At 35.8% G+C, this 26169-nt stretch overlaps 2 protein-coding genes across 2 annotated transcripts in view; both read right to left on the bottom strand.

Annotated features, from left to right (window-relative positions):
* Positions 1–18727, bottom strand: part of LOC132272413 (F-box protein CPR1-like) — a 37535-nt gene extending 18808 nt beyond the window's left edge. The window contains exons 1-2 of the mRNA XM_059773570.1: positions 18192–18727; positions 17682–18146 (exon numbers count right to left, since the gene is read on the bottom strand). Coding sequence (XP_059629553.1) covers positions 17682–18146; positions 18192–18727 — 1001 coding nt within the window. The remainder of the gene's footprint in view (positions 1–17681; positions 18147–18191) is intronic.
* A 2080-nt stretch (positions 18728–20807) lies between these two features.
* LOC132273606 (pentatricopeptide repeat-containing protein At3g21470-like) lies at positions 20808–23272 on the bottom strand. The gene has a single exon (XM_059774585.1). The coding sequence runs from the start codon at positions 22973–22975 to the stop codon at positions 21248–21250; it is 1728 nt and encodes a 575-aa protein (XP_059630568.1). The 5' UTR covers positions 22976–23272; the 3' UTR covers positions 20808–21247.
* Between the last annotated feature and the right edge of the window lie 2897 nt (positions 23273–26169).

The raw sequence follows: 26169 nt of genomic DNA, 5'->3' as shown, positions 1-26169 counted from the left end.
CATGATAGAATATTACCCCTTGATATGTTCATTAACATATATTAAATTGAGAGCATTTGAACAACTAATGAAGATTTTATTTAATATTTTTCTTAAGTGAAAGATTAATTCATGTGGCCTTAACTAGATTGAAATCAAAAGGTGTTAGCATATTATATTAGGCCCTAGCATACTCTTCAGCATAGGTGAATAAGAGAGTAATCGGAGGTGTTTTAAAATCTAGAGAATATTTAATTAATTAATTTCTTTATTTATGCCATACATACTATTCACTCCATTTGAATTCCGACTTAATTTTATTGATATGCGTGTCATATACTCTCACATATATTAAATCGGGAACATTTGATTAGGTTTCGAAAGCTTTCATTTATTATTTTTCTAGTATTAAAGTTTAATACTCATGGCCGTAACTTGCATGGAATGTACTTGTATCATGCTCTTAAATCAAGTCTTGACATGTTTAATAACATACATTAATTTGAGATCATTTGGGTGAGTTTCAAAATCTAGAGATTTTAATTAAAAGAATTAATTAAAATCTGTTCAATTGTTCCATGAGCATGTTTAAGTCTTTAACTTGGTTTTCATGATTTCCTTGACAAGTTCCTTCGCGTGTATCAATTTGAGAATAATCGGATAAGTTTTGAAACTTACATTAAATTATTTTCCTTGTATGGAACTAAATTCACATGGTTGTATCTTGTATAAAATGAACTGTAACTTGACATTTGACTTGCCTTGTAATCTTGGTAATTTAATCCCCTTAGTAGATTAAATTCCCTTTTTATGCTTTCGTTGAGTTAATCATGCTTTGATATTGAACTCTTGTCAACTTATGAATCAAACTCATGTTTCATGGACTTTTATCTTTTTATCAAGCATCGTGATCCCTTATTTATTGGTTTCATGAATGTACTAAATTAACTTGCACCATTATCTTGGAATGGTTTAATTACTTATGTGTTGTCAGTAAATAATTAAATCATTAACCATATTCTTGTGGTATATTTATATCAATGGATTTCATGTGCTTTATATCTTTGTTGTACTCTTTGTAGATGTATACCATGATTTCTTGACATTTCACATGCCATAATCGTGGATGAACTTAGGGCATGACTTATGTGTTCCAAAATCTTAGTTGTGCATGAAACGTGGTTAATGCATATCGTGTATTTTGATACAATCTTGGTTGCACAACTAGTTGATTTTGGGACTTGGGATATCAATCAAGAATTGACATGGCTAGGACTTGGTTCTAGTATGGGGGATTGTCCCTCTATAACTATAGTGCGCACTAGGGGAAAGGTACCCATGGGTTAGTATCCCTAAAGAGATATCAAGAGTACGGTTTTAATCTAGGCGGTATCCGAGTTTCCACATTGGTTGATTTCACTCTTTCAATTTTAAGTTGTTATTCCTTGAAGATTTAAAACTTGTTGTGTTATGTGAAATGCTCCAATCTTGTTAATTGCATAGATATTGTGTCTTGTCCTTGACTTCATGTATTTTTCCTATCGTGTTCATTGGAATGCTCTAATCATGTTAATCGCATTGATAATGTAATCCTTGTTAGCTTGTATCCGAGTGTACTTCTTGTTTATGTTAATTGGTAATTTCCAATCATGTTAAATTACATTGATAACGTAATTCTTGTAATTCATATTCAAGTATCCTTCTTTTCTGGTGAAATGAATTATTCCAATCTTGTTCAATTACATTGATAATATGATTCATGTTAAATTGCAAACTTGTCGTGTTCTTTGGATTATCCCAACCTTGATTCGTTTCACATGTATATCATGATTCTTGTTGAATTATTGCTCTATGGTAGCTTAGGATGCTTCCTGAGTCTAACCTTTGACATAAACATTAGGTGGCATGTCCCATTTGAATTGTTTCGAGTCAATGTAAAAATCTCAAAAGAAATCGAGTCGATGCATGCTCATTCTCTACGAGTAAACTTGTTTACTCACCCCAAAGTTGCTGGGGGATTTATTCAAGTACAGGATTCAAGAGTCGGAGATTTGCACTTGCCTTGGGTGGTTTGGAGACTTGAAGTTTCTTTTAATGTTTTCTTGTTCACATGCAAGTGTTAGCATGTTTAAGTTTTACTTATAAAGATGTAATACATAGCTAGGTTCAATATGCCATTTTTGCCTTTTAACATGTAAGGTGTACTTAGATACACTATTTGGGTTGTATTTGATTTGTATGACATGAGGCCAAGGTCCACAAACCTTTAAGTTCGAGTGTATGTATTTAAACCTCAAGTTTTGCCTTTGAAATGTAATTTTTCTAACTTTGGATGGTTAGCATGTTAAATTTTGTAAGTGGAGTGTAATAAGGCCGTAGACCACTGTGACATGTTTAAAATGCCATATTACACTTGCATACATGTTACATCATCACACAATAGCATATGATGTAAATTGGTCATGCCATGGGGGATTCCTAATAGACTTTTAGCCTTAGGTGCATAACATGTGGTTTTTGCACTTTCTCAAGCCATTTCGGCCAACTGAAATGCCACTTTGGTCAACCGAAACCTTTTGGACTTCATTTACACAGTAAAAATTCATTTCGGTCAACCTAAATCGCTTCCATACGCAGCACTCTTTAGTTTTGTTTCAGCAATGTTGTTCCGACTTCAAACGGCCATATCTTCTTTATTTCTAATCCAAATGGGGTGATTCTTGAGCCAAAACTCAAGGATTTTGAGTCAAATTTCCAATGCTACCTATGCCATTCTTTGATTCAAATCACAGTGGGAGTTATCCATGTTTTAGTGAAGTAGTGTCGGGATGTGGTTTGAACCGGGAAAGGGCTTCTTGTGGGATTCTTGTCCAATGTTCTTGGAACCTCTTGGAATGTTGTGAAACGATTATTTTAGGTTGTGTGGACCTTATTTGACTTGTTTAGAGTCAAATCTCCCTTCTCAATTGTAAATTGACCATTTTGCCCTTGATTAATGGGTTTTACTCGTTACTCTTCATCTTATCGTTTCTTCTTCGTTTGGATTCTAAATCATGCGATTCTTGAGCCCATCTTGATTAGTTTTTCATTGCCTTTCTAGCGGTGTGCCTGGTGGTACCCGAATCCATAGTTTTTGAAATAACTAATTTGCCCCTGGGGCTTACTTGTCATAATTCCGATCTTTTGTCTCCGCGTCAATTCTCATTGAGTCCCACAACCTCATAGAAGGTCATCAAAGTATCTTAGAGGCATGTAGTGCCTTGGAAGACCGTTGTTTGTTTCTTGCTTCTGAATCTGGATCCGTTATCGGGTTAATCTTCGGCTCATCACTGACCCACCGGATTGAATAAAAGCCCGAGTCGTTACAAGTGGTATCAGAGCGTCCGGGTTCGAATACCTTGGACGACAGGTTTTAGGTGCATATCATGCTTATGTTGCCATGCTCGATGTGTTTAAATGCTTCTTAACAACATGTCTTGTTTGTTAACATGTTTTGATTTGATAACATATCTATCTGCTTATGTGGCAACTTGTTTAGAAACTTACCTTGACTGCCTTAACGTATGATATATACTTGTTGCCTTAGCACATTGTACCTTCTTGTTATTTTAGCATGTGGTATATACTTGTCTGCCTGAGTACATTGTATACACTTGTTCATCTTGACGTGATTATATGCAGCATATCGTCATGCTTTACGTTTTTTTCCTGTATGCACTAACATGCCTCATGTGATCTTACTGCTCCTGTGAGTAGATAGTCCGTTGCTATGTTGCATGCTAGCTGTTTACTTTTATGTCTAGTTTTGACATTGTCTCTTAGGGTCTGTCGTGTCCATTGGATACGTTCTTGTTTTATGTGTTTCTTCCTTGGATAGGAGAAATTCATTCCGTAAGGACCCATGTAGGGAACCTTCTTATCTATTCTATCGGTTGATGCGAGTAAGGCTCATGTGAGCGTAGAATCGCAGTCCTTATCTGGTGGATTAAGACGTGTGCCAGGGAGACACCATTTCATTTCCTTTTCCTTCGTAGCTTCTAGATCTAAGGCCTTAAGCATAGCGGTGCCTATGACATTGTTATCAGAGTTTTGGGATTAGCTACCCCAACTCTTGCAGATGCCTAGTTCTCGTAGTGCTTTTGCTAATGATCATTTCAACATTGATGTCATCCATATTAATAGGGTTTTTAGAGTCAACCTGGGTCGAGGCATGTTATGAACTAGTGCCTTATACTGTCATGCTACCTTGCTGATGAGTAAGTGTGGGCGGGTTCTGGTCAATATTCATACTGCCTTGTCACTGTCTTTTTTTTTCGTGTTTCAACGTTTTGTTGTCTTAAGATTCTCCTGGTGTTTGACATTGAGTTAACGTGCCAATTCTTATAAGGTGTTGTCTTAGCTAGTGGTTTCGCGTTCCTTCAGTTGATCTTGAGACTTCTGGAGTCGTCTTTCAGTGCTTATGAGCTGTCCTTGGTTTGACCTTTTGTTAGGTCCCTGTTCTGTTATTTTTCGGTATGTTCCGAATTTCGGAGACAAAATTCCTTTAAGGAGGGTAGGTTGTAATGACTCGGTCATTTTCCTCCCTTTCTTTATTCTCAAATTTTACAGATAAATTTTTTCCATTTAATTTTCTTTTCTGAGTTCTGTTTCTCATCACTGAGTGTCGTCTTGAGTGCTTGGAAATGGTTTCTGAGACACTTTCATGTGGATTGACAACTTCCTTTGATGACCGAGTCATTTTCGCATTTTCACTTTTCAAACACTATTCACTATTTCGTCCTTTTCCCTATTTCGTCTTTTCCCCGTTTGTCACTTTATTGGCAAAACCTCACCTTCTGTGCTCGGAGTTGGTTTTTGACTTCACGTGTCTTCATTCGAAGTGGTTTCCACGTAATACGCAACTTTACTTTTGTAGAAAAGTACTCTGCTTGCTCCCGGCATTCGTAAGGACATGAATGCACAATTCTTCAGAATCTTTTTCTTTTCTTGGGGTGTTTTTAATAAATATCTTTTGAAGATATTTTATTTTAGGGGTATCTAAGAAAATATCTTTTGGAAGATATTTTCATTCTGGGGCAGTTTTGCAGTTAACCCTTTTTGTAGGGGCCATTGTGCAATTAACGAAAGTTATTGCAAAATACCTTGTTTTGAGCCTGTATCCTCGTACGGGATTCATTTTCACTTTTTTTCGAGTCATGGACTCTTAGAATTTCCTCCCGGACGTTTTCCCAGTTTTAGGGATTTCTGACATCGGTTGTCGCCGAACTTATTTGGGGCATATCTCTCTGCTCAGGACTTGGTTCTCAACGTCGTTTCTTCCGTTGTTCATATTTTCTTATTTTGAATCTTTTTTGTTCACGGAACTTCACTGTTTGAGCGCGTTTGCTCAAAATCCACTTTTCCGGACCCGACGGGACCCATTCGGAGCACTTTTTGAGATTTTCGATAGATAGGGAAGTCTTAAGTCCAAAAGTTAGATTTCTTCATCTTCTTCCCCCTCTTGGCCGGCAGCCATGGGAGCCCAAGGGGCTGCCTTCATTCTTTCTTCTCCTCCACTTGATTTCCTTAGTAAAAAGTCTTCGGCCTTAACGTTTATTATTCGCCTCGTCGTGCTCTACCTTTCCCCTTTATTAGAACCCGTTTTTGGCCAAATTTTGAGTTCGGGTTTGAAGTCAAGTTGTGATTTTCATAGGGCTTCTTGGGGATTCTTGTTCACCGTGTTGTCCCTAACAAAACCTCGCGGTATCGTCGGATTCGAAGCACTTTTCTTTCGATGGGGATTTGAGATTTTCATCTCAAATTGAGGTAAGGGGTGTTATAATTTATTTTCTTGTTATATTGCATGCTATTGATGCATATACAACTTGTTTACTTGCTTTGATATCAAATCTAGAGATTTTATTATTTATTTTTCTTGTATAAGATTTGATTTTCCCGGGGAATTATAACTTGGTTTAAAGATGTGTCATGATAGAATATTACTCCTTGATATGTTCATTGACATTTATTAAAATGAGAGCATTTGAACAACTAATGAAGATTTTATTTAATATTTTTCTTAAGTGAAAGATTAATTCATGTGGCCTTAACTAGTTTGAAATCAATATGTGTTAGCATATTATATTAGGCCCTAGCATGCTCTTCAACATAGGTGAATATGAGAGTAACCGGAGGTGTTTTAAAATCTAGAGAATATTTAATTAATTGGGTAAATATTTTATTCCATTCGTACTATTCACTCCATTTGAATTCCGACTTGATTTTATTGATATGCAAATCGGGAACATTTGATTAGGTTTTGAAAGCTTTCATTTATTATTTTTTTAGTCTTAAAGTTTAATACTCATGGCCATAACTTGCATGGAATGTACTTGTATCATGCTCTTAAATCAAGTCTTGGCATGTTTAATAACATACATTAATTTGGGATCATTTGGGTGAGTTTCAAAATTTAGAGATTTTAATAAAAAGAATTAATTAAAATCCATTCAATGGTTCCATGAGCATGTTTAAGTGTCTCACTTGGTTTTCATGATTTTCTTGACAAGTTCGTTCACGTGTATCAATTTGAGAATAATCGGATAAGTTTTGAAACTTACATTTAATTATTTTCCTTGTATGGAACTAAATTCACATGGTTGTATCTTGTCTAAAATGAACTGTAACTTGACATTGGACTTGCCTTGTAATCTTGATAATTTAATCCTGTTAGTAGATTAAATTCCCTTTTTATGCTTCTGTCGAGTAAATTATGCTTTGATATTGAACTCTTGTCAACCTATGAATCGGACTCGTGTTTCATGGACTTTTATCTTTTTATCAAGCATCATGATCTCTTATATCTTGGTTTCATGAATGTACTTAATGAACTTGCGCCATTATCTTGGAATGGTTTAATTACTTATGTGTTGTTAGTAAATAATTAAATCATTTACCTTAAACTTATGGTATATTTATATCAATGGATTTTATGTGCTTTATATCTTGGTTATACTCTTTGTAGATGTATACCATGATTTCTTCACATGCCATGATAGTGGATGAACTTAGGGCATGACTTGTGTGCTCCAAAATCTTGGTTGTGCATGAAACGTGGTTAATGCATTTCTTGTATTTTGATACTATCTTGGTTGTCCAACTTGTTGATTTTTGGACTTGGGATATCAATCAAGAATTGATATGGCTAGGACTTGGTTCTAGTACGGGGGATTGTCCCTCTATAACTATAGTGCGCACTAGGGGAAAGGTACCCATGGGTTAGTAGCCCTAAAGTGATCTCAAGAGTACGGTTTTAATCCGGGCGATATCCGAGTTGCCACATTGGTTGATTTCACTCTTTAAATTTTAAATTGCTATTCCTTGAAGATTTAAAAATTGTCGTGTTATCTAAATTGCTCTAATCTTGGTAATTGCATAAATATTGCCTCTTGTCCTTGACTTCATGTATTTTTCCTATCGTGTTCATTGGAATGCTCTAATCATGTTAATCGCATTGATAATGTAATCCTTGTTAGCTTGTATCTGAGTGTACTTCTTGTTATGTTAATTGGTATGTTCCAATCATGTGAAATTACATTGATAACGTAATTCTTGTAATTCATATTCAAGTATCCTTCTTGTCGTGTGAAATGAATTATTCCAATCTTGTTCAATTACATTGATAATGTGATTCATGTTAAATTGCAAACTTGTCGTGTTCTTTGGATTATCCCAACCTTGATTTGTTTCCATGTATATCATGATTCTTATTGAATTATTGCTTTATGGTAGCTTAGGATGCTTCCTGAGTCTAACCTTTGACATAAACATTAGGTGGCATGTCCCTTTTGAATTGTTTCAAGTCAATGTAAAAATCTCTAAAGAAATCGAGTCGATGCATGCTCATTCTCTACGAGTAAACTTGTTTACTTACCCCAAAGTTACTGGGGGATTTGTTCAGGTACAAGATTCAAGATCTGGAGAGTTGCACTTGCCTTGGGTGATTTGGAGACTTGACGTTTCTTTTAATGTTTTCTTGTTCACATGCAAGTGTTAGCATGTTTAAGTTTTACTTATAAGGATGTAATACATAGCTAGGTTCAATATGCCATTTTTGCCTTATAACATGTAAGGTGTACTTAAATACACTATTTCGGTTGTATTTGATGTGTATGACATGAGTCCAAGGGCCACAAACCTTTAAGTTCAAGTGTATGTATTTAAACCTCAAGTTTTGCCTTTGAAATGTAATTTTTCTAACTTTAGATGGTTGGCAATGAGGCCGTAGGCCGTTGTAACATATTTAAAATGCCATATTACACTTGCGTGCTTGTTCACATCATCACACAATAGCATATGATGTAAATTGATCATGCCATGGGGGATTACAAATAGACTTTCAGCCTTAGGTGCATAACAGGTGGTTTTTGCACTTTCTCGAGCCATTTCGGCCGACCGAAATGCCAGTTCGGCTGACTGAAACCTTTTAGACTTCATTTGCACAGTAAGAAGTCATTTTCCAGTAGTTTTTGCCTTGTTCAGGTCCATTTCGATCGACCGATTCATCATTTCGGTTGACCTATGTGATGTTTCTTCACTTTCAGGAGTTTTGGAACTTTTCTGGTCATTTCGGTCGACCGAATTGGCTTTTTTGGTCAACCTAAATAGCTTTTTCGATCGACCTAAATAGCTTCCATACACAGCACTCTTCAATTTTGTTTCAGCACTGTTATTCCGACTTCAAACGGCCATATCTACTGCATTTCTAATCCAAATGGGGTGATTCTTGAGCCTAAACTTAAGGATTTTGAGTCAAATTTCCAATGGTACCTATGCCATTCTCAGATTAAAATCAATATGGGAGTTATTTAAGTTTTAGTGAAGTAGTGTCGGGATTTGGTTTGAACCGGGAAAAGGCTTCTTGTGGGATTCTTGTCCAATGTTCTTGGAACCTCTTGGAATGTTGTGAAATGATTATTTTAGGTTGTGTGGACCTTATTTGACTTTTTTAGAGTCAAATCTCTCTTCTCAATTGTAAATTGACCATTTTGCCCTTGATTAATGGGTTTTACTCGTTACTCTTCATCTTATCATTTCTTCTTCGTTTGGATCCTAAATCATGCGATTCTTGAGCCCATCTTGATTAGTTTTTCATTGCCTTTCTAGCAGTGTGCCCGATGGTACCCGAATCAATAGTTTTTGAAATGACTAATTTGCCCCTGGGGGCTTACTTGTCATAATTTTGATCTTTTGTCTCCGCGTCAGTTCTCATTGAGTCCCACGACCTCATAGAAGGTCATCAAAGTGTCTTAGAGGTGTTTAGTGCCTTGGCAGACTGTTGTTTTATTTCTTGCTTCTGAATCTGGATCCGTTATTGGGTCAATCTTCGGTTCATCACTGACCCACCGGGTTGAATAAAAACCCGAGCCGTTACAAGTGGTATCAGAGCGTCCGGGTTCGAATACCTTAGATGACGGGTTTTGGGTGCATATCATGCTTGTGTTGCCATGCTCTACGTGTTTAAATGCTTCTTGATAACATGTTTTGTTTGATAACATATTTTGATTTGATAACATGTCTATCTGTTTAAATGTAAGTTTCAGAACTTATCTGATTATTCTCAAATTGATACACGTGAAGGAAATTGTCAAGGAAATCATGAAAACCAAGTTAGAGACTTAAATATGCTAACACATATTGATTTCAAACGTGTTTAAATGCTTCTTGATAACATGTCTTCTATTTTCATGTTTCAACATTTCGTTGTCTTGGGAATCTCTCGGTGTTTGACATTGAGTTAACATGTCGATTCTTATAAGGTGTTGTCTCAACTCGTGGTTTCGCGTTTCTTTAGTTGATCTTGAGACTCTGGAGTTGTCTTTTAGTGCTTTATGAGTTGTCCTTGGTTTGACCTTTTGTTCGGTCCCTGTTCTGTTCTTTTCTGGTATGTTCCGAATTTCGGGGGTGAAATTCCTTTAAGAAGGGTAGGTTGTAATGACCCGGTCATTTTCCTCCCTTTTTTTTTCTCAAATTTTACGGATAAATTTTTTCCGTTTAATTTTCTTTTCTAAGTTCTGTTTCTCATCACTGAGTGTCATCTCGAGTGCTTCGAAATAGTTTCTGAGACTCTTTCATGTGGATTGACAACTTCTTTTGAGGACCGAGTCATTTCCGCATTTTCACTTTTCGGACACTATTTACTATTTCGTCCTTTTTCCTATTTCTTCTTTTCCCCGTTTGTCACTTTGTTGGCAAAACCTCACCTTTCATGCTCGAAGTTGGTTTTTGACTTCACATGTCTTCATTCGAAGTGGTTTTCGTGTAATACATCTCTTTACTTTTATAGAAAAGTACTCCGGTTGCTCCCGGCATCCATAGGGGCATGGATGCACAATTCTTCAGAATTTTTTTCTTTTCTTGGGGTGTTTTTCATAAATATCTTTTGAAAATATTTTATTTCAAAGGTATCTAAGAAAATAAATTTTGGAAGATATTTTCATTCTGGGGAAGTTTTGCAATTAACCCTTTTTGTAAGGGCTATTGTGCAATTTACGAAAGTTATTGCAAAATACCTTATTTTGAGCCTGGATCCTCATACAGGATTCATTTTCACTTTTCGTTGAGTCATGGACTCTTAGAATTTCCTCCGGGACGTTTTCCCCAGTTTTAGGGATTTTTTACACCGGTTACCGCCGAACTTATTTGGGGCATATCTCTCTGCTCGGGACTCGGCTCTCAACGACGTTTATTTCATTATTCATTTTTTCTTATTTTGAATCTTTTTTGTTCACGAAGTTTCAGCGTTTGAGCGCGTCTTCTCAAAATTCACTTTTCCGCACCCGACTCGACCCGTTCGAGGCACTTTTTGAGATTTTCTATAAATTGTGGAGTCTTAAGTCAAAAAGTTGAATTTCTTCATCTTCTTCCCCCTCTTGGCCAACAGCCATGGGAGCCTAAGGGGCTGCCTTCATTCTTTCTTCTCCTCCACTTTATTTCCTTAGTGAAATGTCTTCGGTCTTAACATTTGTTGTCTCCTTGTCGTGCTCTACCTTTTCCCCTTATTAGAACCCATTTTTGGCCAAATTTTGAGTTCGGGGTTGAAGTCAAGTTGTGAATTTCATGGGGCTTCTTGGGGATTCTTGTTCACCGTGTTGTCCCCGACAAAAACCCGCGGTATCGTTGGATTCGGAGCACTTTTCTTTCGGTGGGGATTTGAGATTTTCATCTCAAATTGATGTAGGGGGTGTTATAATTTATATTACATGCTATTGATGCATATACAACTTATTTACTTGCTTTGATATCAAATCTAGAGATTTTATTATTTATTTTTCTTGTACGATATTTGATTTTCCCGGTGAATTATAAATTGGTTTAAACATGTGGCATGATAGAATATTACCCCTTGATATGTTCATTGACATATATTATATTGAGAGCATTTGAACAAGTAATGAAGATTTTATTTAATATTTTTCTTAAGTGAAAGATTAATTCATGTGGCCTTAACTAGTTTGAAATCAATATGTATTAGCATATTTAAGTCTTTAACTTGGTTTTCATGATTTCCTTGACAAGTTCCTTCACGTGTATCAATTTAAGAAAAATCCATTCAATGGTTCCATGAGCATGTTTAAGTCTCTAACTTGGATTTCATGATTTCCTTGACAAGTTCTTTCACGTGTATCAATTTGAGAATAATCGGATAAGTTTTGAAACTTACATTTAATTATTTTCCTTGTATGGAACTAAATTCACATGGTTGTATCTTGTATAAAATGAACTGTAACTTGACATTGGACTTGCCTTGTAATCTTGATAATTTAATCCCTTTAGTAGATTAAATTCCCTTTTTATGCTTTCGTCGAGTTAATCATGCTTTGATATTGAACTCTTGTCAACTTATGAATCGGACTCGTGTTAAATGGACTTTTTTCTTTTTATCTAGCATCGTGATCTCTTGTATATTGGTTTCATGAATGCACTTAATGAACTTGCACCATTGTCTTGGAATGGTTTAATTACTTATGTGTTATTAGTAAATAATTAAATCATTAACCTTATACTTGTAGTATATTTATATCAATGGATCTCATGTGCTTTATATCTTGGTTGTACTCCGACACTAAACGACGAGAAACGGAACTCAGACAAGAAATTTCAACGAAAAAAATTCATCCGTGAAATTCTGAGGAAAAAGAAAAGGAAGGAAATGACTGGGTCATTACAACCTACCCTCTTTAAAGAGATTTTGTCCTCGAAATCAGGAACATTCCCAGAAGAATCGAAGAAGGACCGTACACAAGGTCACACCAAAGAATAGATCGTAAGTACCCAAGGACAACTCCAAAGGTCTCAAAATCAACGAAAGGACACGAAACCACGAACTGTGAGACACCTCTCCAACAAATTGACATACTAACCCAATGTCAACCACCCCAAGGAGTTCAAGGCAACTACTCATCGAAACTAGGAACACAACCAGAAGTAACATGGCAGCACGAATACTGACTAAAACCTGCCCACAACGTACCCAAGGTGTGGTAGCATCCACAGTGACAAGTGCCCGCCCACACTCACATTACTAGCTAGGTAATACAAGGTAACATCGACGACAACTAGCACTCGCCCACACACAACCTGTACGGTAGCATGATAGTATAAAGCCCTAACTCGTCACCAGCCCCCAACAAGCTTACCCGTGAAACCCATCGATATAAATGACATCAATGTCAAAATAGTCATTACCAAAAGCACCATGAGAACCAGGCATTTTGTGAGAGTTGAGATATGGTCCAAGGATGTCCGGCCGGACCATTCTGGCCAATCCTAAAACTCTGATAACAATGTCATGGGCACCGTTACGCTTAAGACCTTAAATTCTCAATACTGGAAAACTGACAACCCCAAGTCTCAATACATCATTGTCAACCACACCAGTCACGAATCCAAAGCCTGACAAATCTATACCCTCAAGCCAATAGAATGGACTTTACAAATCTAACAACATCGCCATCACCCCAGTCACAATGACTTTCACCAAGACAATGCACCCAAAATCCTCCACGTCATCCAAAAGCTGACCTACTACAAGGCTACGCCTAGGAGTCAAGACATCAGATCAAGCTCACACACAATCCCGACAACCAAGGTCACACAACTCCAATCACAGTACAGAATGATAAGAAGGAATGAACTAATAAAGCAATTAGTCATGAAAAATGTATACATATTACATCCTGCAAATTTTATGAGCTTGTGGTTATAGTATATTAACCATTTTTCAATGCACTAGAAATAATCGCACATCTATTCAATTTGATAAAACCAGTTTTACAAAATAATAACACAGTTTTTATAAACCAAAAGTGAAACAAGAATTAGATTGCGTCTAACATCTGTACATAAAGATAGTTCTCTAATACTCATATCCTCAAACTCTCTAATTTCAGATGTAATACTCCCACTTATTCCCTTTAACCTTTTGGATACCAATGTTTTGTGCTAGCCTAGTCTTATTATCATCCTTCTTCTTTGCTTTACCCTTCTCCACTTGGGCCTAGAAGAAGATGGTATAAACTAGGTTAGATTAACAGGAACGCCTATACTTTTGATTATCCCTTCATCTGTTACCAATTCTATAAGAATATCAGCGAATGTAAACTCAAACTGGTTCCTTATTCAGTTCACTCTAAAAAAGTCAAATGAGTTTGGTAACAATGCAATAATCATGTCAATTTGAAACTTACCACCCAAGTCAGCCTTATTGACCGTCAGTTAAATTTTTAAATAATAAATAATCATTTTTCAAAATCCGATATCATACTGGAGTTCCTCAGGCTATCTTAATGGTGTTCAAGTCTGACATAATACGTAGGGATACGCTCTAACTAATCTTACTAAAACATCTCATTAGGTATCTTAAAGTAAATGATTAGGTTTAGGAGTAAAAAATACATTATGTACCCTTATGTTGTGAGTAAAATATGTAAGTTCCTTTTCCAGTCCGTATAAATGAGGTCCAAATACATTGAATATGTTAGTAAGCAGATAAAATGGATTATACATAATTAATTTGAATATAAATGCATTCATACAATATTCAAGGTGAATTATTAATATTATCATGCATATTTAAAATTAAAATGAATTTATTAACCACATAATATAATAAATCTCAAATAGAATAAGAGATCATTATCATTATTGGTGAACAATCCCTTTTAATTAATGCGGGTCCCTCAACTTCGTAGCATAATAAATCATACAATCAATAACTCAATAACTTATCCTGATGGAGGAGTTCATTATTACTATTGCTGAGATTCGTTTGCTATTAGGCGAGCACTTCCATTAAAATAGTATGTGGGTCCCTTAACCACTGCATGAAAAATCAGATAACCAATACGCTCATAACTTATTCGGTTGGCGAAGTTCATTATTACTATTGGCGGGCAAATCCCATCATTTCCATATCTCTTAAGACAATGCCTTGTCTATCTATATGAAATGATTCCCGATTTTGTTTTGCCTTTCAAAAATCACCTAGTGTAGACCACTCTGTTGGGGAGCTAACACTATTGATTTTAGATTGAGTGTATAATATTATTAAAGCTCTAATGAAAAATAAAACATTAAATATCTTGTCATTATAATCTAGACTCTTTAAATCATGCGTAGGGCCTTGTCTTTAAAGATCTAATTCCAATAGACATTTAATATTTTTATTTTTATGAGACAACCATTCTTGTAATCTCAGACTCTTCAAATCATGCGTAGGGCCTTATTTTTAAAGATCTAATTATAATGGGTATAATAACGAAGGCCATGGGGTAATGTATAAAAATCCCCGCTCCCACTCAATTTTTTTAATTATATATAATTAGGGTTTTCAATTCATGATTTAATGCATGCAAAACGCCTTGATTTTAATCCAATTAAATTTATAAAATATCTAAATTTTAAATGATTCACTAATATTTAATTTGAGGCATTATTTTAAAATAATTTATAAAAATAATTTTTCATTTCCCAATAAATGCCCTCAAATTAATTAGCAATCAAATCCAATTTATATTCATAATTTAATTAATATAAATCAAGTCATTTAGATAAAAAAATCATGGATCCTATGCATGAACAATAATAATTAGCAATTAATTATTTCATACATCACATAAACAAATAAATGACAGATAAAGCAAATTAAATGGCCAATGGATTTAGCTTTTAACATTTAATTGGTCTAACTATTGCACGAGGGTCAATCAAAAGCTTATGTACACCTTCAGGAGGTTGTAACCTGACCCTACGCGTCACCGAACACTATCGGACGCCTCAAAGCACATCCCACGTGCATACACGCGCTTAGGAAGGTTCCCAGCGCGTGCCACGCTTTCCCATGTGCCTGCAGCGCGTTCCACGCCCCCACGCACGTGTGGCGTTCCACCCGCCTGAAGGCGCCGCATTCAATCTGTGCGTGCTCCTCACGCGTCTTGAGGCGCTGACTTGGTCAGTGCGTGTAGTTCACGCGCCTGAAGCGCTGACTTGTTGCCGGTTTCATAGCGCGTACTCCTCACGCGCTGTTTGGATGCTACCACACCGAATCATCTCTCTCCACTTGATTTGATCCAGAGGTTATGAATGCGGTTGTTTGGTAATATTGCGTATCGCGATGCACTGGATCCCGCGTCCTCTTCCGGCAATGACTCTTGCCGCCGGCAAAACTCCGATCGCCGAAAAATCGCCGAAAAAAATCCAGAAAATTAATAAAAATTCCCAGAAAATTAAATTAAGCCCAAAAAATTCTAGAAAATTCTAAAAAAATTCCAGAAAAATTTTAGAAAATTCCTGAAGCCTAATTTAACCCTTTTGGACCTTCTTGAAGCTTCATAGCATCCTTTGATGAAGATTGCATGGCTTTAAATAAATTTAAAATTTGAAATACACTAGAAAAAATTAAATTACATCATTGAACTTTCAAACGGCTAAATCAAAACATTAATTACATTCATCCAAAGATAAAATTACATTCAATTAACCTATTAGCTTTATCCATGGCCCAAACAAACATCATCATCCATTCACAATTATACATACTTCATCATGTATCAGTACATATCAATATATTAATTCATACATCAACATACATCAATAAATAAATATATGCATATCAAAATCGGATCCATAAATGATGAATTTTGATAAAAATATGATCTCTAGTAATGAATCAAACCATGCTCTGATACCACTGTTGGGAAACGTGAAAGTTTTAAAAACTTTTCGAGAGATTTTGATTCATAGATTTTGATTCATCACATAAAGACAAGTTTTATGCAAAAATAAAATATGATGTTTCATTCAATTAATAGATTGAATACTTGCATCAAAGGTCTGAGTAAACCTTTAAATCTTTCATTTAAAGTGAATATTCTTACTTATTGTAGACCCCTTAGCAAGATGACTTCTCATTGGATCTTCATCGTCTTGGTAATTGTTTTGCCTTTAGGAATCACCCATAAGCCACCATGAATGACCTTGGAAAATTAGGCTTTTGGGAACCTCTATTAGATGAGAACATTAACCCTAATTTTCTAGAGAGAGAAAATAGATTCATTTTTCCTTCTTCCAAAATTCACCCCCAAAATATACATAGACCATCTATATATATAGGCAATATAAAGATAAGGAAAAAGAAACAATAAATCCTTCTCAATCTTTAATTCACATGTCTCAAATCTAATAGGATTCTAATATCAAGTTGGGCTATGAGTGAGAATCATTTGGGCTTATTATTTTATTGGTTACAATGAATTAATAATTGGCCCGATCCATGGACCCAATTCAATTAATTCATAAATTAATTTCTACTCCACTAAAAGAAATTAACTGAACTCCAATTAAATAATAAATAACCTCTAAGTCAATGTTGCACTTTGACCCCTCTATGAATAATTAGTTATCGGATAAATAAGACCATCAATCCGACTACTTAATTAATATATTTATTTTGGTACCTTTGATTATTTCCGGCTTGATCACAATAAAACATTTGTTTGACAAAAATAATAATTTAAATAACTAAATATATAATAAATCATTTTGTCTAAAAACACACGAAGGCCTTCGAATTTACTTTGTGATCAACCATAATCAATACAAAATAAATACAAGTAGCAATAATGCAAATATTGAAAATATAACCCTCTAACTATTAATTACATAACTACCCAAAGTGTCGGTGTAAGGATCCCGAAGTATCTGCCGAACAAATCAAAATAATTATTAATTAATAAAAGAGTTTATACTTTTCTCATACTTAAGAGTCAAATGCCATGACGGTGATAGGAAGCAATTGCATACGACGGCTCTCGCAATATATCTCAACCTAAAGCGGATCCAGTTCAAATTTTAATTAATTATGAGTCCATCCATAATTACCGACTATGAACAATTTATAATTACTATTTATATTCATGTATTGATCGCCATCACATACATATATAAATATCTCTTATAATCAAGTGGACATTATCAATTCCATAATGAATCGAAACATAATACATTGAATTCACCAATTGTATAAAGTATAAATATTTTAAAAATGTCAGGAACATATGTCCCTATAATCCAAATAGGAATTTGCTATGCTAGGGCATATAAATCCTAACATGAAGAAATGCCCACAAGGGCTTTAATAATAAAAATCTGCGAAAGTTACATACTCTACTTCATGAATCTCAATATATTCGACTGTTTTCTTTTCTAGGTCATACCAAAGAAGCCTTTTATTATCCTGTTCCATTAGTACTTTCTTATGGCTATGTGAATAAGCCAAAGGCCACACCCAATCAAACTTCTCAATAGTAGTGGGTTGCGCAACAGAAAATAATTTAGTCCAAGACTCCTTAACTCCATACTCCTTCATCACCCATATGTCAACATGAACACTGACATAGTTGCAAACTAGACAAAGACATCCTTCTAGAACCACTACATTCATATGCAAATTTACAACGGAATAATCAAGCTGTGGCACCAACCGATATTCCTTATCCCCAAGATCAAAAGCAGCAATCAACCTGGACTTATCGGATTCCGGTTTTGGACGCACAACCCAGTGCAAAGCCCCACTAGCAAACTCACCTTTCTCTGTAGGGTACCATAGATAATAAGGAAAATCTTGAATTCTTCGCTATAAATTCGACTTGAGATTGTAAACAACAACTTCAGACTCAAATGAATCATTATCTTTTCCATAAAACTCCACCATCCTCACTACCTTGTAATCATCATGGACACAATCATACCCAAACCCAAACACGATAGCCCGATAAGTGGAACGTTCTCTTGTGAGCTCAATCGATGCGACCATCAACATCTGGTGCTTTCGGGTCGATGGGTTCCACAAGGCAATGAGTTCCTCTGAGTTGGAGAACTTGGAGGTCAAATATAGCAAGCCATTGCAAGACCCTTGAATTAGTCGAATTTTACTTTCCCCACTTTCCCCGCTCTTTATGGGGTTGTCAAGGTCTACAGAATGATCTAGAGAATCAATTTCTATGGAGTTTAACCCCAATAAATCATGATTTGTTTCTGTTGGTATTTTTTTTGGACACCAAATCAGGTTGAGGTTGGTGTTGGTCACCATGTATCGATTTAGATGTGATTTGATGAAATATGGGCTGTCGATTAGGGCACGCCATGATTTTGATACGCACCTCAATTGTAGAAGGGTTTTGAACGGTAATCTTGATAGTACTTCAAGCATTAAATCCTTCAGAATGTCTTCTATTGTTGTTGTTATTGTTGCCTTTACGCAACTGAATCGTATAAGGGTTTTGAACAGTATAAGGGGTTTGAACAGTATTAATGTATGCCATTTTTAGCTTCTTTTAGAGTAGTGTTAGGCTTTAAGCGTGAAAGAGGGGTTTAGATTTTGAGACATGGGGTTTTGTAAGTTAGTAGGGTTACCAATATTTATACGTGGAGTAATGCCGGTGTCCAACAACGACTTTTAATCTGTATTAGGTAATATTAAAATCACCAAATATGTATTAGGTAATATTAAATTCATTCTCCTTTTAGGAAATGGAGTTGATATCACTACATTATAATTCTAACTTCTTTGAAAATTTTGAGCTTTCGTTTTGAATAGAGTTAGAATATTTTAGGTAATTTTTTTTCGTTAAATAATTTGTCTTTTTAATTTTTGATCAAGATAATTAAACTCCTTCCTTAATAAGTGTTTAAAAAAAATTTGTTACCAAATAAATTAAAAAATAATTTAATTATGAAAATTACTTATTATATTGTGTCACGAAACACCTAAGACCATCTCCAACAGTCTATTAAAATATCATTTTGTGTAAAATATATACGGTCACGTATAACCTACTTAATATAGGGTTGATTCTATTTAGGGTACAGTTCTCTAGTTCTCCCAATTATTGTATCATTCATCAAGTGAGCACCGCCACATCCAACGGTTGAAAAATTCGAAGATACAGTACCCGGAATATACTAGAATTTTTCCACATGTACCTACTTTTGCTTGAGAGTAACTTAGAATGGGATGTGACCATAATAATAATACTAATAATATTATTATTATTAGTATTATTAGTATTATATTAAAAAAAAATAATAATAAATAAATAAATAAACCAGAATGAAATGTTTAAAAAAACTCAAACATTACTACCTATCAAACCAAACTTAGGCTTAATTTATGGACATAAAAAAAAAGATAAAAAGGAAAGAAAAAAAAAAAGGACTCGTCAAAATGACCATTAAACCAATATTATTTGAATACAATACGAGGTGACCACTCCTTATTAAACTTAAAGTTTTTAGACTAGAAACACTTTTACCCCTAGAAACCAAAACAAAAAGGCCAAAACTAAGCCTAATCCATTATAAAAGCACTTCTTGTTTACTTAACTTTTCATAGCTTAAAACCATTGATGTAAATCTTATAGTTCAACAGCTTAGGATCTTTGTGAGTTCAAGAAACATTCAAGTTCTTTTCATTATTCCTTTTGCCCATTTTTTTTTTAATTCATGTCCAAGAACATTTTTAATCTCATTCTTTGTTTTGTTACATTAGTAGACATAGGATCAATGGGATTTGTATTTCCTCATAATGATCTAGAACAGATCGACCTCTCGAAACATGATTTGAACTCTTTGAACTTAGTCAATTCAAGTCTACTAATCGATCAACGATGACTAAAATTTGATTCTTTGTAGGTAAACCATCAGCAAATCAAGAGAGCATTGTGGTGCCTGCAATGCTAAACAAGGGTACGGTAAAAACCATTTGGAACCCTGAATTTCATCTGCATAGCAACATTACACGCGGATACACACACACACGCAGAGACACAGACACACGCACATACACGTACATGTACTACTTTTGGGCAGTAAACCAATAGCTTTGTCAACATAAAGAGATAGGAAAAATGTTCAGAAGCAAACTAGCTATAAATGACATTAATCCATGACACGTTCGCTTACACAGATCAACCAATCTCACATTATTCGTGTGTCTTTTATCAAATATAATCTATCTCGGTTTTTAATGAGGAAGTAGCAAAACACTGTAAGAAAGTCATACCAGTATGAGCTGAACCTAGATATGCTTGGTTCGCCAAAATTGCTGCTAGAAATCACCCCTCCTATTTGTTCACTCTAATTGCAAATGGCATCAACATTTACCCTACAGTCACAGGCTTCATATCCAAGGTCTTAGATATCATCAAATAATCAAAGTCATTTTGATTTATGCTGATCTTCAATGAAGAGGCACTAGGATTTGAAAAGAACAGCTCACTCTTCCGATCATCTCATTGAGAAATATCTATGAATTGAAATTGCATAATTACTACAATACAATTTATGTCAGTAGAAGAAGTACAGTATGTACAATACAATTGAATTGATATTTTCCTTTTATATGTTGGTGTTGTTGCCATGGATTGAACCAGGATTGCCTATTTGTTGGAACTATCCCTCCAGTTCGTTCTCACAGCTAGAAAAAATCAGGTTCCAGCTCTTTCAAATTTTTTTGGAACCACTTTCATAATTCAACATTGAGAATCATTCTCTGCACGGTGCATAATGATTCAGCTGGTTGTGTCCTTGTGTTACGGGGTTCGGGACCCTTGTGACACCTGGTTGCATCAGAAAGCAGAAGAGGAATGCGAAAACGCTACCTCTTTTTGAGGGATAATCTCGCGATATATGAGCTTTGGCATAATTCTTGACAGGAGGTGTACTGGTCTGGTTACAGCTGATTAGTCACCTGGTGCTTGTTATCAGTGAGCAAAATTGAACTATACCCAGGTGTCTTTTGAAACCCTTCATTCACTGTATCCTTCCTCATCCTTTCAGCCTTCTCCCATTTATCCGCAGCTGCATAAATATTAGACAGCAGCACATAACGTGAATAATCATCACAACCCGTGCCAGGATCTGCTTTGTCAACCTCTTCCAGCACCCTGTTAGCCATTTCCATGTCAGAGTGTATTCTGCATGCTCCAAGTAATGCCCCCCAAACAGTGTCATTTGGTTTAACTGGCATTCTCCTAATCAAATAGAAAAAAGCCTCTTCTAGTTTTCCAGCTCGTCCCAAAAGGTCAATTACACACCCATAGTGCTTGATGGTAGCTGTTAAACCATATTTCTCCATTTTAGAGAAAATTTCTAACCCTTCCTTCACTAAACCTCCATGTGCACAAGCTGATAGAATGGAGACAAAGGTTATGTCATTGGGCTTCACACCAGAATTCTCCATCCTGCCAAAGAGCACAAGAGCCTCTCTAAATTGGCCATGAATAGCAAAACCCGAGATCATAGCATTCCAACAAGCATCGTTCCTATGAAACATCCCTTCAAAGATTGATCTTGCATTGCCCAAATCCCCACATTTCGCATACATGTCAATCAATCCATTTAGAACAAACTGATTAGGTTTGATTCTTTTATGAATTATCAATTGGTGAATTTCTTTACCAACATCCATCAAACCTAAATGAGCACAAGCAGATAAAACACTTGCCAATGTAACTTCATCTGGCTCAAATCCCTCAGCTTGCATTTTGGAAAATGCTTCCAATGCTTCCTCACAAAACCCATTTTGAGCATACCCAGAAATTAGAGAATTCCAATTTACCAAATTCCGGACTGGAATTCTATCGAAAATACCCTTGGCTGCTTGAATGTCACCCTTCTTGCAATACCCATAAATCATTGATGACCAGACAAAGAAATTCCTTTGTGGCATTGCCTCAAAAGCTTCCTTTGCAGCCTCCATCTCCCCATTCTTGGCATACCCATCAACCAAGACTGTCCATGTCACCACATTCCTCAACTCCGGTGGAACGCGATCAAACAATTGTCTAGCAATCACCATATCTCCAATCCTAGCAAACCCGGAAATCATTTCAATCCACGACACCCCAGTTCTTGTTGGCATCTTTTCAAACAAAACCGATGCTGATTTCGCATCACTATTCCTCGTATACCCTCCTATCATTGCATTCCATGTCACAACATTTCTCTCAGGCATACAATCAAACACATGGCGAGAGTCCACAATACTACCACATTTTGCATACATGTCAACCAATGAAGTCCCCACCATTACATCACTCTCCACCCCCACTTTGATGGATTCAGTATGCAAAGCCTTACCATGCTGAACTACGGAAAGTGAAGCACAAGCTTTTAGAATTAACGGGATCACACCCAATAAATAAATTCCGTTACGGCGAACTCGATTATATATGAGAAGGGCCTCTTTGGGCACCCCTTGTGAGATGCAATTTCTTATATGATAAGACCAATGTGAAGGAGTTGGTATGCTTTCTTTGGGGCAACAATTAGAGCTCTGTTTGAAAGATTTTGGATGTAAGAAGATTGGGTTTAGGTGGTGATGATGACTGTTCAGGGAATATTGTTGAGGATGAACTGTAATTTCTTGTGAATTTTGGTATGCAGTTCTTGTTCTCATCTCATTTCTTACGTGAACCCAACTATAATGTGGGGAGAGGTTATGGGTTGTTTAAACGTTGAGAGCTGTGATAACATATATTTCACCTCATAAGGGCTGTATGTGCTTCAATTTATCATCACCCTGAATTGGTTTGCAGAATTGGATCCTAGGTCCAGATATTCAATGAAGCAAAGGCTGTACCAGCACCAATTTAATTACTACCCTTTACATAATAAGTGAACATTAGGCTAGAAGGAGATGCAAATAAAATGACGTATTATGTTGCACATTGTAAACCTACAATCACTCGGTGCAATTTGCACGGCTCAAGTGGTCAACGAAACAATCCAAAATAAACTCGGTATTTGACAGAATTGAACAATCATTTTACAATAGAGTTGCTCTTCGTTTCAAAAAAAAAAATGAAGAAGTTCAAAACCAGAGTTAATTAAGATTAGTTTTAAATTGAGGTGTCATCAATGGGAACCAAAATCATAACTCCGTTTTTTATATATTTATAATTTTAAATTATATGTATCTATATATATATGAATGATGTTGTTGACGCTAAAATCGGCCGACTGGAGCCGATTTTAAATTGATGGAAAACGGGCGTGTCAGAGCCAAATATATGGTTCAATTGTTAATAATCAACTTGCAGGCTTTTTGAGAAATTGACTTTCAGGTGATTATAAGAGAAAGAGAACAAAAATACTCTTTAATGAGTTCTAATTGTTAAAAGGACTTTTCAATGAATAAATTATAGTAACTATCAAGAGAATAGAAATGGGAAAAAAATAGATATAGAAAGGAGAGTAGAAAGAGGAGAGAAATATATATAGAAAGAATAGAGATTGAGATTGAGATGGAGAGAGATTGAGAGGTAATAAAAGAGATAGAGAGAGAAATAGTAAGGATGTTATTTTGGGAAAGAGCTTGGGAAGGCAATAACAATAATTAAATGTTTCTGAGTGAGCTGGACCTCTAGTCTAGCATGCCTTTTTGATTATTTATAGAATAAATCATAACAACTAAACCTTACATACAAGCATCTTACTTGTAGTAAAATTCTAATCACAACCATACGACAATTCAAATTAAATTAAACTATAGATAACCTTAATACTTAACTGTACCTAAATAAAAGATAAAACAATAATTACAAACTCTATCTATCATCTAATTTAAAATAAGTCTTTGCATGCAATTCGGATTCCATGTGGAGTTGTCAATACTTCCTTCAATCAAAGCTGAACCATGTAGTTGGCCTATATACTCCATATACCCAGTCGGACCTCTTCTCACCAACCAAGCCATACCACTATATATCCAGCCCAATTGTAATATTCTTCAGCCTAATATTTGTACAACCCAAGCTTTTAAAACATCATCATTCATGAGGCTTTGCATTCTTAGCCCATATCACTATGTCACTGTTCACCAAGCCCAATTGGAGCCTAAACCCAATTACCAAAATGGGTGTCAACAATGCCCCCCAATTTTGGTAGCCGTTTTAACCCTTCGGCTTCCAAAATTCAAACAACACCCATTGTATCATAACTTTGCATACACCTTATAATCCTAATCCCTTGAATTGTATCTTGATTCAGTTCCCCAAAAATGTCGATCATGCTAACCCGTCTTATCGCTCATTAATTATCGCAGTAATCCTTTTCATCTTCCAACCACACACGGCTCTTCCATCAAAACACCTTCATCTTTCAAACTCTTCAGTGCAAACATACTTCTTTCTCCTCCAAATTTCTCTCTATTGAACACTTTCTGTAATTAGGACTTCAAGGAATCCAAAACCAAATTCAGATTTGAACCTAAAGACCCCGTTTGCAAAACCAACTTCACACACCCAAATGACGAAATCAGTTGTCAAAACCTTAGACACCACTGAAATTGAAACTACAACCTTAATCGATATTACAGACAACGCTAAGGGGCTTTGCCCAGCGTTTAGCAATTGATTGCCTCCACCCCTTTCATCGTTCTACCCTCAAGCTAAAAAACAACTTCCATTTGCAAAACCAATATATCTTACCTCCGAAAGGGAAAGGGCAGCTCTCTCTGTCAGAAATTGGCATCCTCCTATGCCCTAGTGGAATGAATGGGTTGATCGCATTTCAGCAGCAAAGGGTGATTTGTGGAAGCAGATGGGTATATTCGACATCATTCAACTCAGTAAGATCTCTCTGAATCAAGATAAACCATTACTTTTTGCTTCCACGCAATTTTGGTCCCCTACCACGAACTCATTACATTTGCATTATGGTATGATGGCCCCTACATTACGAGATATGTGCTTTTTGGCAGGTCTTAAACCTAGAGGAGATGATATAAATTATCTCCTCTATGACTCAGAAACTACTTTCTGCTTTCAAGAGCAGAAAGGCTCTAAACCCCATGTTTAATCACATGGTCCATTTCTAAAAGGAATGATAGGGAAAACAGGGACTGAGGTTAGTGAACAAGAACACATAGGGTTTTTGTTACTATGGTTGTGTAGACATTTGCTCTACGCACCTGCTATATAGATCACAAAAGACCTCACTCAATTGGCCATTGCGTTGTCCAAAGGAAGGACCATGGCCCTTGCACCTTTTCTCTTAGCTTCTTTGTACAGAGGATTATCAGACCTTATTTCCTCCAACTTTGCCAGATCTAGAGGACCCCTTTGGCTATTTCAATTTTGGTTGTATGCATATTTCCCTAAAGTAGCTCCTAAGAAATAATTCGCTGCCGATGACCCTTTAGTATCATTTGGTTTTGCCAAATCAAAACCCAAAGATCATTCCTTTCCCGACTGTTTTCACTTCTTCTATCATTAGTGCAAAAATAGAACTAAATCACAATTTCTCCCTTTTCACAAAAGGTCATCTTGCCCCATCTTGGTTGTTGCCTCCCATCGCTGATGCTTCAGCAGAACAAAAAGAAATGTACCAAATGTTTTGGGGTCACTTTTTGATTGTGAGAGATATATCTTGCAACACCGTTGCTCCTTATCTTGCGAAGAGTAGGACTGGTGTAGAATTTTATAATCCATCTCAATTAGCTAGACAATTTGGCCTAACTTAAATGATCCTAGTACCTCCATATTTCTCTTATAACTAGAACTATCATCGAAGAGTGAAATTAGCAAATGATGATCAAATCACAGATGGGAACAATCGTTTCCATCAACTCTTGCAAGAGTTTAAATATAA

The sequence above is a fragment of the Cornus florida genome, unplaced genomic scaffold, assembly GCF_030987335.1.
Source record: "Cornus florida cultivar Cherokee Brave unplaced genomic scaffold, ASM3098733v1 CherokeeBrave_3.0.0_Hap2_Chr09, whole genome shotgun sequence".
Taxonomy (NCBI): domain Eukaryota; kingdom Viridiplantae; phylum Streptophyta; class Magnoliopsida; order Cornales; family Cornaceae; genus Cornus; species Cornus florida.
This window is presented reverse-complemented; position numbering and strand designations above follow the sequence as displayed.